We start from the raw sequence: 15058 nt of genomic DNA, 5'->3' as shown, positions 1-15058 counted from the left end.
TTCTACCTTACCTTGACACACTAGACCCACTTAATTTGCTAACCACCCCAATAGCACTGCAAATCACCCTATCCCATCTGGAAAAGAGGAAAACCTGCGTCAGAATGCTGTTCATTGACTATAGCTCAGCAATCAACACCATAGTACCTCCAAGCTCATCATTAAGCTCGCGGCCCTGGGTCTGAACCCTGCCCTTTGCAACTGGGTCCTGGACTTCCTGACAGGCAGCCCCCAGGTGGGGAAGGTAGGAAACCACACCACACAGGGTCCCCACAAGTGTGTGTGCTCAGTCCTCTCCTGTACTCCCTGTTCACCCACGACTGCGTGGCCACGCACGCCTCCAGCTCAATCATCAAGTTTGCAGATGACACAAGAGTAGCAGGCCTAATTACCAACAATGACGAGACAGCCTACAGGGAGGAGGTGAGTGGTGTCAGGAAAATAACCTTTCAACAATATGAAGGAGCTGATCGTGGACTTTAGGAAACAGCAGAGGGAGCATACCCCATCCACATCGACGGGACCGCATTCGAGAAGGTGGAAAGCTTCAAGTTCCTTAGTGTACACATCACTGACAATCTGAGTGTGTCTACCCACACAGACACACTCAGAAGGCGCAACAGCACCTCTTCAACCTCAGGAGGCTGAAAAATTTTGACTTGGCCCCTAAGACCCTCTGAAACTTTTACAGATGAACATTTGAGAGTATCCTGTCAGGCTGTATCACCGCTTAGTACGGCAACTGCACCGCCCGCAACCGCAGGGCTATCCAGAGGGTGGCACGGTCTGCCCAGTTCATCACCCTACCTGCCCTCCAGGACACCTACATCACCCGATGTCACAGGAAGGCCAAAAATATCATCAAGGACATCAAATAACCGAGCCACGGCCTGTTCATCCCACTTCCATCCTGAAGGTGAGGTCAGTACAGGTGCATCAACGCTGGGACCACGAGACTGAAAAAAAGATTCTATCTCAAGGCCATCAGACAGTTAAATAGCCATCACTAGCCGGCTACCACCCACTTACTCAATCCTGCACCTTAGAGGCTGCTGCCCTATATACATAGACATGGAATCATTGGCCACTTTAGTAATGGAACACTAGTCACTTTAATAATGTTTACATACTGCTTTACTCATCTCAAATGCATACACTGTATTCTATTCTAAAGAATTTAGTCAATGCCACACTGACATTGGTCATTCTAATATTTAATATTTAATTTGTGTGGATTGTTGTGAATTGTTAGAAACTACTGTACTGTTGGAGTTAGGAACACAAGCATTTCGCTACACCCGCCTTAACATCTGCTAAATATGTGTAAGTGACGAATACATTTGATTTGATTTACTCTAAATCAAGTTATATCTGTCTACAACCATGGGTCCTTCTCATTCCCAACCCTAGCTATGCTATTCCACAAAATCATGAAGCATATTTTCAATGTTACTTACATCTCTATTCATAAAAATATGAACAGAAAAGCTCATTTTTACACCTCTTCACTTAGAAAGTGTGATGGGTCCGCATTCAAAAAGCATTCTATATATTGTTATTTATTTTACTACAACATGATAGCATGCAGTTTAGGCTTAACAGCCTTCTACAGTGTGTAGGGTTCACAACTTTTTCAACCAGAAACAGTATATTGGCTCATTCATCCCCTCCTCTCCCCTGTAACTATTCCCCAGGTCGTTGCTGCAAATGAGAATGTGTTCTCAGTCAACTTACCTGGTAAAATAACGGATAAATAAAAAAATGTAAATACATGTATTATAGGGAAGACAGGTGAGTAAGCGGTGAGAAGCAGGTGCTTCTAATCAGCATTGCGATTCATCTGCCAATCAAGGATAAGGCTTCTCTGGTCTACCTGTAAATGTGTTACCATCACAATGTCTGCATTTCCACAGGATACCCAAATGTGATTTTTTTTCCACTAAATTGTCTTTTGACCAATCACATCAGAGCTATTTTTTCAAAGCTGATCTGATTGGTCAAAATACCAATTAATACAAAAATATCAGAATTGGGCTGTCTGTGTAAACACAGCCAAATAAATACCGAAATATAAGGTAAGGGAGCATAAATTCTATTCAAAATATATGTGGACAGTGTTATTGCATAAGAGTACACATTTCTTCACTTCTCTGGCTTAAAGGTTTTCTAGAGGCATTCAAAACCCAACACTCAGTTCCATATCAAATACTTGGAGAACTTAACTTGTACTTTCAGCTCCTAATGGAGCGAATACCCTTACGGATCAGATACAGAACATGTGTAAAATATCTTAATAAATCATATTTTCAGGACACAAAAACATTCATTAACGTATTTACAAATTATTATTCACGGGAGAAAAGATACACACATAAGGTGGGGCAAAAAAGTATTTAGTCAGCCACCAATTGTGCAAGTTCTCCCACTTAAAAAGATGAGAGAGGCCTGTAATTTTCATCATAGGTACACTTCAACTATGACAGACAAAATGAGTTTTTTTTCTCCAAAAAATCACATTGTAGGATTTTTAATTAATTTATTTGCAAATGATGGTGGAAAATAAATATTTGGTCAATAACAAAAGTTTATCTCAATACTTTGTTATATACCCTTTGTTGGCAATGACAGAGGTCAAATGTTTTCTGTAAGTCTTCACAAGGTTTTCACACACTGTTGCTGGTATTTTGGCCCATTCCTCCATGCAGATCTCCTCTGGAGCAGTGATGTTTTGGGTCTGTTGCCGGGTAACACAGACTTTCAACTCCCTCCAAAGATTTTCTATGGGGTTGAGATCTGGACACTGGCTAGGCCACTCCAGGACCTTGAAATGCTTCTTACGAAGCCACTCCTTCGTTGCCCGGGCGATGTGTTTGGGATCATTGTCATGCTGAAAGACCCAGCCACGTTTAATCTTCAATGCCTATGCTGATGGAAGGAGGTTTTCACTCAAAATCTCACGATACATGGCCCCATTCATTCTTTCCTTTACACGGATCAGTCGTCCTGGTCCCTTTGCAGAACAACAACCCCAAAGCATGATCTTTCCACCCCCATGCTTCACAGTAGGTATGGTGTTCTTTGGATGCAACTCAGCATTCTTTGTCCTCCAAACACGACGAGTTGAGTTTTTACCAAAAAGTTATATTTTGGTTTCATCTGACCATATGACATTCTCCCAATCTTCTTCTGGATCATCCAAATGCTCTCTAGCAAACTTCAGACGGGCCTGGACATGTACTGGCTTAAGCAGGGGGACACGTCTGGCACTGCAGGATTTGAGTCCCTGGCGGCGTAGTGTGTCACTGATGGTAGGCTTTGTTACTTTGGTCCCAGCTCTCTGCCGGTCATTCACTAGGTCCCCCCGTGTGGTTCTGGGATTTTTGCTCACCGTTCTTGTGATCATTTTGACCCCACGGGTGAGATCTTGCGTGGAGCCCCAGATCGAGGGAGATTATCAATGGTCTTGTATGTCTTCTGTTTCCTAATAATTGCTCCCACAGTTGATTTCTTCAAACCAAGCTGCTTACCTATTGCAGATTCAGTCTTCCCAGCCTGATGCAGGTCTACAATTTTGTTTCTGGTGTCCTTTGACAGCTCTTTGGTCTTGGCCATAGTGGAGTTTGGAGTATGACTGTTTGAGGTTGTGTCTTTTATACTGATAACAAGTTCAAACAGGTGCCATTAATACAGGTAACGAGTGGAGGACAGAGGAGCCCCTTAAAGAAGATACAGGTCTGTGAGAGCCAGAAAACTTACTTGTTTGTAGGTGACCAAATACTTATTTTCCACCATAATTTGCAAATAAATTCATAAAAAATCCTACAATGTGATTTTCTGGATTTTTTTTCTCATTTTGTCTGTCATAGTTGAAGTGTATCTATGATGAAAATTACAGGCCTCTCTCATGTTTTTAAGTGGGAGAACTTGCACAATTGGTGACTGACTAAATACTTTTTTGCCCCACTGTATATATGAATAAATATGCACGACTACAGTACATTACAAAATACAGTGTTATTGAACAAAAATAGCCAAATCAATAAAATGTTGAACTTGGAAGTCCTCATTTGGAAGTTCAGCAGATTTAAGGCAGAAGGTTGAAGAGGTTCCAACAGACCAACGTCATCAACAGGCCTGGAAAAACAAACAAACAAACAAGAAAACAAGAAAATTAAAATTATGGTTCTTTTTCAAAAGGACATTTCAACACTGACACCTACTGGTTGAGTCAAGTGGTCACCAACAGCCTCAAAAGCATTATATCCTACAGACCACGGTGCAATGACCAGACAGTACAATGACCACAGCCCACAATGACCACAGTGTAAAATGACCACAAAGGACAATGACCACAGTGTACAATGACCACAGTGCACAACGATCACACTGCACAATGACCACAGCCCACAATGACCACAGTGTAAAATGACCACAAAGGACAATGACCACAGTGTACAATGACCACAGTGTACAATGACCACAGTGCACAATGATCACACTGCACAATGACCACAGCCCACAATGACCACAGTGTAAAATGACCACAAAGGACAATGACCACAGTGTACAATGACCACAGTGCACAATGACCACAGTGTACACTGACCACACTGCACAATGACCACAGTTCACATTGACCACAATGTACAAAGACCATAGTGTACAGTGACCACAGTCCACAGTGACCACAGTCCACATTGACCACAGTGCACAATGACCACAGTCCACAATGACCACAGTCCACAATGACCACAGTCCACAATGACCACAGTGTACAATGACCACAGTGTTCAATGACCACAGTCCACAAATACCACAGTGTTCAATGACCACACTGCACAACGACAACATTGAACGATAACCACAATGCACAATGACCACAATGTACAATGACCACACAGCACAATGACCACACAGCACAATGACCACACAGCACAATGACCAAAGTCTTCAAAGACCACACAGTCTACAATGACCACACAGCACAATGACCACACTGCACAATGACCACACTGCACAATGACCACACTGCACAACGACCAGACTGCACAACGACCACAGTGTACAATGTCCACACTGCACAATGACCACAGTCCATAATGACCACAGTCCACAATGACCACACTGCACAATGACCACAGTCCACAATGTCCACAATGACCACACTGCACAATGACCACAGTCTACAATGTCCACACTGCACAAATCCACACTGCACAATGACCACAGTGTGCAATGATCACACTACACAATGACCACACTGCACAATTACCACACTGCACAATGACCACACTTCACAATGACCACACTTCACAATGACCACACTGCACAACGACCAGACTGCACAAGGACCAGACTGCACAACGACCAGACTGCACAACGACCACAGTGTACAATGACCACAGTGTACAATGACCACAGTGTACAATGACCACAGTCCACAATGACCACAGTGTACAATGACCACAGTCCGAAACGACCACAGTCCACAACGACCAGACTGCACAACGACCAGACTGCACAACGACCAGACTGCACAACGACCACACTGCACAACGACCACAGTGTACAATGACCACAGTAAGTGATAAATGACCAAAAGTGGACTTCACTCACCGTGAAAAAGGGGTTTCCTACAGCTTGATGAAACCTGACTGGAGAGGCCTGTCAAAAATGTGATGGAGGGAGAGCCAAGATCACCTGCAGGAGAAGAACAACACATTTTGCAAAGTTACAGAACACTTCCTCTTTCCTAGGTGTGTGTGTGGTGTGTGTGTGTGTGTGTGTGTGTGTGTGTGTGTGTACAAGCTCTCTTACAATATGCAAAACAGCTGTGTCAGCATAGTCAACAAATGTACATTTTAAATAGCATTTCATGGTAGACAAAAGCATTTATTTAAGAAGACGCACTCTGAATCTTACCATTATCCCCAACAGATCCTCGGACAAAGAACACTTTTTGAAGACCAGTATCTATTACACATCTGGGTGTTAGGGTCAAGGTTTTGAGCAAAAGTGGAGTCAAATTATCAGGGATGATGAAGTTCAATTGAAGTATTTTTATATAAGGATCATAAGCAAGTTCTTTGTCCGTTACCTCCACCTGAAAGAAAAGTATGAAATAATCAAACTATTAAATAATGGAAGTTCAAACAGGACTGTCATGTGCTCCCGAGTAGAAGTAATCCTCTGTATATGTAATTTGTAATATCACTAGAGATTTAAACTTACTAGTGTTTTGTTGATAAATGTGGCTCCATTGTAAAAGGCGTTTTGAACAGTAAATGTTCCACTTTCGTACACCACAATCACTGATTCAAACTGAAAAAATATCAACAATATTCATCATTTTTTGTTGTTGTAATTAATGAAGTATGTTTTGGTGATGAATGGAGAGGTTCCTGTAATGTCTAAGTATCTGATTTATAAAAGGTTTATATGGGTTTCCATACACAAGGTCACTGGTTTGAATCCCATATTAACATTAACAAATTAGATTTACTTGCCTTTATTTAACCAATCCCTAAACATACTTGCTTAAACTTTACCACTTCATTGCTGTCCTTCGAATAAAATGATATAAGGAAATCTGGATGTGTTGTGTTACCTTGATTTGATTAGTTAGCATTTCAGTGATGATTCCCAGGTACCCCTTAGGTGTGTCTGCAGGTGCACTAATCTCCACTATGAAAGGAGGGTAGGTTGTGACAGAGATGTAGGTGCATTTCCTGGGGTCATCTCTAACATCGCAGCCCATTGGTCTAGAGTAGCGCTTTCTTTCTCTCAAACTCTGAGCGTAAAAAATAAATCAAAAATATTATATATACTGTATATATACAGTGCCTTGCGAAAGTATTCGGCCCCCTTGAACTTTGCGACCTTTTGCCACATTTCAGGCTTCAAACATAAAGATATAAAACTGTATTTTTTTTGTGAAGAATCAACAACAAGTGGGAAACAATCATGAAGTGGAACGACATTTATTGGATATTTCAAACTTTTTTAACAAATCATAAACTGAAAAATTGGGCGTGCAAAAATATTCAGCCCCCTTAAGTTAATACTTTGTAGGGCCACCTTTTGCTGCGATTACAGCTGTAAGTCGCTTGGGGTATGTCTCTATCAGTTTTGCACATCGAGAGACTGACATTTTTTCCCATTCCTCCTTGCAAAACAGCTCGAGCTCAGTGAGGTTGGATGGAGAGCATTTGTGAACAGCAGTTTTCAGTTCTTTCCACAGATTCTCGATTGGATTCAGGTCTGGACTTTGACTTGGCCATTCTAACACCTGGATATGTTTATTTTTGAACCATTCCATTGTAGATTTTGCTTTATGTTTTGGCTCATTGTCTTGTTGGAAGACAAATCTCCGTCCCAGTCTCAGGTCTTTTGCAGACTCCATCAGGTTTTCTTCCAGAACGGTCCTGTATTTGGCTCCATCCATCTTCCCATCAATTTTAACCATCTTCCCTGTCCCTGCTGAAGAAAAGCAGGCCCAAACCATGATGCTGCCACCACCATGTTTGACAGTGGGGATAGTGTGTTCAGGGTGATGAGCTGTGTTGCTTTTACGCCAAACATAACATTTTGCATTGTTGCCAAAAAGTTCAATTTTGGTTTCATCTGACCAGAGCACCTTCTTCCACATGTTTGGTGTGTCTCCCAGGTGGCTTGTGGCAAACTTTAAATGACACTTTTTATGGATATCTTTAAGAAATGGCTTTCTTCTTGCCACTCTTCCATAAAGGCCAGATTTGTGCAATATACGACTGATTGTTGTCCTATGGACAGAGTCTCCCACCTCAGCTGTAGATCTCTGCAGTTCATCCAGAGTGATCATGGGCCTCTTGGCTGCATCTCTGATCAGTCTTCTCATTGTATGAGCTGAAAGTTTAGAGGGACGGCCAGGTCTTGGTAGATTTGCAGTGGTCTGATACTCCTTCCATTTCAATATGATCGCTTGCACAGTGCTCCTTGGGATGTTTAAAGCTTGGGAAATCTTTTTGTATCCAAATCCGGCTTTAAACTTCTTCACAACAGTATCTCGGACCTGCCTGGTGTGTTCCTTGTTCTTCATGATGCTCTCTGCGCTTTTAACGGACCTCTGAGACTATCACAGTGCAGGTGCATTTATACGGAGACTTGATTACACACAGGTGGATTGTATTTATCATCATTAGTCATTTAGGTCAACATTGGATCATTCAGAGATCCTCACTGAACTTCTGGAGAGAGTTTGCTGCACTGAAAGGTTAAGTTTTTGATTTGTTAAAAAAGTTTGAAATATCCAATAAATGTCGTTCAACTTCATGATTGTGTCCCACTTGTTGTTGATTCTTCACAAAAAAAATACAGTTTTATATCTTTATGTTTGAAGCCTGAAATGTGGCAAAAGGTCGCAAAGTTCAAGGGGGCCGAATACTTTCGCAAGGCACTGTATATACAGTGCATTGGAAAAATACTCAAACCCCTTCCCTTTTTCCAAATTTGGCTACGTTACAGCCTTGTTCTAAAATTTACTCAATATTTTTTTCCCCTCATCAATCTACCACCTAATGGCAAAGCGAAAACAGTGTTGTTGTTGTTTTGTACATTTATTACAAATTAGAAACAGAAATACCTTGCTAAAAAAAGTTTTCAAACCCTTTGCTATGAGACTCGAGATTGAGCTTGGGGGCATCCTGCTTCCCTTGATCATCCTTGAGATGTTTCTACAACTTGATTGGAGTCCACATGTGGTAAATTCAATTGATTGGATGATTTGGAAAGGAACACGTCTGTCTACATAAGGTCCAACTGTTGACAGCGCATGTCAGAGAAAAAACCAAGCCATGAGTTCAAAGAGCTCCGAGACAGGATTGTGTCGAGGCACAGATCTAGGGAAGGGTACCACAACATTTCTCCAGCATTGTAGGTCCCTAGAGCACAGTGGCCTCCATCATTCTTAAATGGAAGAAGTTTAGAACCACCAAAACTCTTCCTAGAGCTGGCCGTATGGCCAAACTGAGCAACAGGGGTAGAAAGTCCTCGGTCAGGGAGATGACAGATCATTCTGACAGGTCTCTGGAGTTCCTCTGTGGACATGGGAGTACCTTCCAGAAGGACAACCATCTTTGCAGCACTCCACCAATCAGGCCTTTATTGTAGAGTGGCTAGACGGAAGCCAATCCTCAGTAAAATACACAATACATCCCACTTGGAGTTTGCCAAAAAGCACCTAATGACTCTCAGGCCATGAGAAACAAGATTCTCTGGTCTGATGAAACGAAAATGTAACACTTTGGCCTGAATTCCAAGCGTCACGTCTGGAGGAAACCTGGCACCATCCCTACGGTGAAACATGGTGGTGGCAGCATCATGCTGGGGGGATGTTTTTCAGTGGCAGGGACTGTGAGACTAGTCATGATCGAGGCAAAGAGGAACAAAGTACAGAGAGATCCTTGATGAAATCCTGCTCCAAAGAGCTCAGGACCTCAGACTGTGGTGAAGGATCACATTCCAACAGGATAACAACCCTAAGCACACAGCCAAGACAACGCAGGAGTGGCTCTGAATGTCCTTGTGTCGCCCAGACAGAGAGACCTGTGCAGTAACAATCCACATCCAACTGTGTAGTAACACTCCACATCCAACCTGACAGAGCTTGAGAGGATCTTCAGAGAAGAATGGGAGAAACTCCCCAAATACAGGTGTGCTAAGCTTGTAGTGTCATACCCAAAGAAGACTTGAGGCTGTAATCGCTGCCAAAGGTGATTCAACAAAATACTGTGTAAAGGGTCTGCATACTTATGTAAATGTGATATTTCCATTTTATTTTACCTGTATAAATTAACGAACATTTCTAAAAACCTGTTGTTGCTTTGTCATTATGGGGTATTGTGTGTAGATTGACGAGGGAAAAAACGATTTAATACATTTTAGAATAAGGCTGTAATGTAACAAAATGTTTTAAAAAATCAAGGGGTCCAAATACTTTCCGAGGGAACTGTATACAGATTTTTGGGGGTTTTGACATATATACACTTTGGGCCTTGACTAACCCTGGACATACAGCCTGACCAGGAAAATCTCAGCACTTAGTGACAGTACAAAATTGGCACCACTTCATACTACTGATGACAGAATATTATGTCCTGCGTCCTCTCACGCGACACAGAGTCACGATTCAAATACATGCCGACTCGTTACAACCTTGGCTTTAAGCACAACATTTTCGTCCCTGTGTGACAAAGAGAAAGTGGTCCTGTTTAATTTCTATGAAATTAAACTTTCTCATGTTGAGAGCTAGCGCAACACTAGCGCAACACTTAGCGCAACACTCAACAATGCCTGCTAAATTGAATTAAAATAGTACAAGTACTATGCATCTATACTTGTGTCTGAGGACATTACCGTAAGTCTAAGAGGAGTTGTAGCAGTAGCAGTAGTTGGAGTTGTTGACGAATTAGGAGTCAGAGGAGTAGGACTAGGAGTAGCAGATGTAGCAGTAGGAGGCATAGGAGTAGGACTTGGAGTAGCAGATGTAGCAGTAGGAGTCATAGTTGTGCTGTTCAGAGCTGTTTGGGATAGGTCCAGTAGATGTTGTGTTAGGAGCTGTAGTTGTTGTAGTGGGAGCTGTAGTTGTTGTAGTAGGAGCAGTGGTTGTTGTGGTTGGAGATTTAGTTGAGCAATAGTTGTTGTTGTAGTAAGATCAGTAGTTGTTGTAGTAGGATCAGTAGTTGTTGTAGTAGGATCAGTAGTTGTTGTAGTAGGATCAGTAGTTGTTGTAGTAGGATCAGTAGTTGTTGTAGGAGGAGCTGTAGTTGTTGTAGTAGGATCAGTAGTTGTTGTAGTAGGATCAGTAGTTGTTGTAGTAGGATCAGTAGTTGTTGTAGGAGGAGCTGTAGTTGTTGTTGTAGGATCAGTAGTTGTTGTAGTAGGATCAGTAGTTGTTGTAGTAGGATCAGTAGTTGTTGTAGTAGGATCAGTAGTTGTTGTAGGAGGAGCTGTAGTTGTTGTTGTTTGAGCTCTTGTTGTGGTGCCAGCTAAGGACAGTCGGTTTACAGTCACACTAGGCACTGCAATCCAAAATACACTGGAGGTCTGCATAAAGGTTGACCTTGAAGAGGAAGACGGATAATAGTACCAATATTAGACTGCACACAAAATTCCTGCACTGTTCTCAAATGACCCATGTTTTTCAAAATCCCATGGTTGTAGGATTCCCAGTGCTCATTCCAATCTGATTCTGCAGATCATCCATTTCTGGAAAACCTGGGAGTTTTGGGAAAGTTTCTGGAATTTTGCAACCCAGAGCAAACATTTAGAGGCTTATCACTGGGTAAAACTAGTTTAATCAACGTTCTTTCTCGTAATTTCAACCCCAAATATCTATGTGATGACACTGAATCACCATAGAAAATCGAATGGGTTTGGAGGAAGTCATCAACGTAAGGTCATTTCGACAACACAACCAACGGTAAATGAAATCTAGATGCTGAATTGTTGTCTGTGCCGTTGGATCATGCACCAAAATGTTTTTATACTACAAATAGATAAATAGTACCGTCGTGCTTTCAATAGGCATGGCACCTCTGCAAACATTTTTGACAAAATATACGTGATTTCAGTTGCGTCCTACAGAAAAATCATGTAAAAAAGAACTGTGTCGTGTTTGTGATGGTTTTAGCAGAGACTTTGTTTGCCAAATTCCAGTAACTTCCAACCAGGATTTCTGGAGAACCTGGGAATTTGGGGAAATTTACTGTAAATGTTCAACTCTACTAGAGACTCACTTGACTATGATGTTGCCCAATGAGGATGAGGATGGTGCTGTCCAGGTGACTGTTATTGATGATCTAGGTTGATTGTTGCTTTGACTCACCCCAGAGGCCTAACAATAAAACAACCGGTAAAGTCAATCAATAGAGGATAATGATCTTGGTACATTGATGGCAGGTAAGGCACTGATCAATGCTTATTGGTGGTTCTAGCTATAGTACGTAAAGGTAACAAACTCTTGTTTAAGGTTGGAAAATTACTGTAACTTGCCCAAAATACCCAGGTTTTAAGCAGTAAATCTGGAATCCACCAACTAGATTTCTGGAAAACCTTGGAATTTTGGGAAGTTACCGGAATTTTAGCAACCCTACTTTTCAGCACTGTGTAGCCGGACCAGTAAAATCTCTCCTATTATTGGGCTCAAATCAGTTTCATTTGACGTATTGATGAGTCAATATAGTCCAATAAATCAGTGGGTAAATTGGTAACAGTGAAGAATATGGCCAGAATGTCCTGTGCTGTATTGTAACTAGGGTTACAAAATTCCAGAAACTCTCCCAAAATGTCCCAGGTTTTCCAGAAATCTCAGTTGGAGGATCTCATGATTCAGGAGGGTAGGAGCAGGGTGGGAATCCTCCAACTGGGGAAGTTTTAGGAATTTTACAACCCTAACAGTAACTCACTGCGATCCCATTGCAAGGCACAAGAACGATCCCAGTTCCACTGCCGAGAGAGAACGTTCCCACAGCCTTGTTCTGTCCTTCCTCATGGGCCTCCAGAAGAAACCCTTTATAGGTGAAGGTTCCTGACAGAGTCACTGAGAAAGAGAGAAAGGAAGAAAGGGAGAGAGATGGAGAAAGGGAAATTGAGTGCTGAATCTCTGGATGACATGTCCTTGGACTAAGTCATGATTCCCTGCCTCTTAGCAATCTTGTATTGTCATATTAACTGTGCTGGAATATGCTATGTGAAAAGTTTACGTCTGAGCAGGGACAGACTGCCAAAGGTCAATTCTGGTAAATGGTCTATCTCAAATAAAATCACATGCGCCGAATACAACAAGTGTAGACTTTACCGTGACATGCTTACTTACAAGCCCTTAACCAACAATGCAGTTCAAGAAGAACAAACTATTTACCAAGTAGACTAAAAATAAAAGGTAACAATAAAAAGTAACACAATAAGCCCTGTTAAAATGTTTAAATTTAAATTTACTCACAAAATATTAGAAATGTCCAGACAGATTACTGTTCCCACTCCATTCCTTCATCTGAGCCAAAACAGTATGGATCGGGTAAGCCTAATAGTGTGTTTCAACCATCTCGGTGACTCACCTTGGATGGTGTCTCCTGGCTGGTAGGTGGTCTGGTTGACAGTGACAGTGTATGGTGAGGAAGAGCTCTGCCCTGTGCTGCCATGAAAACTATTACCAGGTAACATTGAGCCACACTGAGAAGCAATGGAAGATCCTCCCCCACTGAAACCCTCCACTTGTAAAGCAGTCAGAGAGAGGAGAAGGCAGAGAAAACCCATCATTTCTCTGTATAGCAGATGTGTGTGTGTGTGTGTGTGAGAGAGAGCAAACAAGAGTTAGGAGGAAGAAAACATAGGATAAATTAATCCATTTACAAAGACACATCTATAAATGATAATATTTCTAATGAGATTATAGCCATTTTGTTACTACAAACATACAGTATATAGGTAATGTTTCCCGGGCAGGACAGACAATGGAACTCAAACACCTGTGGAAATATAAACTCTGACCTTTTGTCATTAAAGCTCTCTTGTTCATACAGAAAGTTCAACAGTAGCAACAACTATATAACTAGTCACAATTACACTGTAATAATAATTACGTTGAAATAACCAATCTATAATGTTAACAAATAAAGGTAGGGAAAAACCCCTGGAATGATCTTAATATACGAGCATACATAAGCCTCCATGTTAGAAGATATTGAAACAAATATCCAGTCTTGTTCAATAAAACTTCATCCCAAAAAAAGACAAGTATTCAGGTGAATTGTTTGGTGCCAAATTATGTATTAGGCTTTTTATTATCTATCTCTAGCATGACGCCTTGAACCCTAATTTCTAACGTTACTGAGGACAATTACTATTATTGTTATTAAAACAACAAAATACATACAAAGACAATGTGAATGGGTGCTCGCATCAGTGGGTGCTCTGGTCAGTGGGATGCCAGCATGGCGAAGCCCCCTGCCCAAAGGGATTTTCCAGGGCGGGAAGGACCAAGCCCTGCCTGATGCCCAGGCTGGTATGGAAGCGAGCGCACCCATATGTCACGCCCTGATCAGTTTCACCATATGTCCACCCCCTGTGTTTCCTGTCTCTCTCTGCCAGTTCGTCTTGTTTGTTCAAGCTTACCATCGTTTGTCCTGTCAGCTCCTGTCTTTTCCTAGCCTCTCTTTTTCTCATTGTCCTGGTTTTTGACCCTTGCCTGTCCTGACCCTGTACCCACCCGCCTTACCTCTGCCTGTCCCTGACTCTTAGCCTGTCTGCCGTCCTGTACCTTGCTCCTGCCCTGGATTATCGACCCCTGCCTTCCTTTGACCTGTCGTTTGTCTGTCCCATGATTCCAGACACCTGTGTCTTTTGGCACTGTGCGGACGAGTCATCCCGCGATGTTTGTGATCGTACCCTGATGAGGACAGTTTTTGCATCTTAGCTCCTTGCATCTTAGCTCCTAGGGTGTGCAGCTCTCTTTTATTTTCAAGTTTTCTACTCTGCTAGCCAGCACCTCGCCTAAATAGGTGTGCGTTTCTTTTTCTTATAGATTTCAGTGTTACGATAAACATTGTTACTTCACACCATCTGCACTTGGGTTTTACCTTGATTCCTGATACCATAACCACGACGACCAGCACACACCTCTCACACCGTGAAACCAAAACACAAAACATATATAACTAAACACACATTCTCACCCTGATTGGGGGAGCTCAAACATTTATTCTGTTCATGTGTCTATGTATTTATTCCAACACTCATTAATTCCAACCTTCAGACAATCACAGATCAACCCATCTTTCCCAGTAAATCATCATCCTGCCATTTTCTCCTGCAACACTTCCCTCCATTCACTAGTGACTGACAATTATTTGTTAGTGTTATTAACATAGGCCTGTTAAATAGTTAGTAGTGAAAGTAGTTCATGAAAAGATAAACCATGGCTTACCAGGTTGATTTAACTTCAGCTAGACGAGTGTTGAATTGAACTGTTTCAAGGACGTGATATACAATCGAGTGTGAATCAGAGCTTGGCAAACAGAGA

At 41.9% G+C, this 15058-nt stretch overlaps 1 protein-coding gene across 1 annotated transcript; it reads right to left on the bottom strand.

Moving 5' to 3' along the window:
- Positions 1-3963: 3963 nt before the first annotated feature.
- Positions 3964-13291, bottom strand: LOC115120828 (uncharacterized). The gene is made up of 9 exons (XM_029649805.2): positions 13095-13291; positions 12444-12577; positions 11775-11872; positions 10393-11098; positions 6608-6790; positions 6232-6321; positions 5923-6103; positions 5617-5700; positions 3964-4134 (listed from the first exon to the last, which is right to left on the bottom strand). Exons 1-9 carry the CDS (start codon positions 13198-13200, stop codon positions 4085-4087), a joined length of 1632 nt encoding a protein of 543 aa, XP_029505665.2. The 5' UTR covers positions 13201-13291; the 3' UTR covers positions 3964-4084.
- Between the last annotated feature and the right edge of the window lie 1767 nt (positions 13292-15058).

Source organism: Oncorhynchus nerka, linkage group LG12 (genome assembly GCF_034236695.1).
Source record: "Oncorhynchus nerka isolate Pitt River linkage group LG12, Oner_Uvic_2.0, whole genome shotgun sequence".
Taxonomy (NCBI): domain Eukaryota; kingdom Metazoa; phylum Chordata; class Actinopteri; order Salmoniformes; family Salmonidae; genus Oncorhynchus; species Oncorhynchus nerka.
This window is presented reverse-complemented; position numbering and strand designations above follow the sequence as displayed.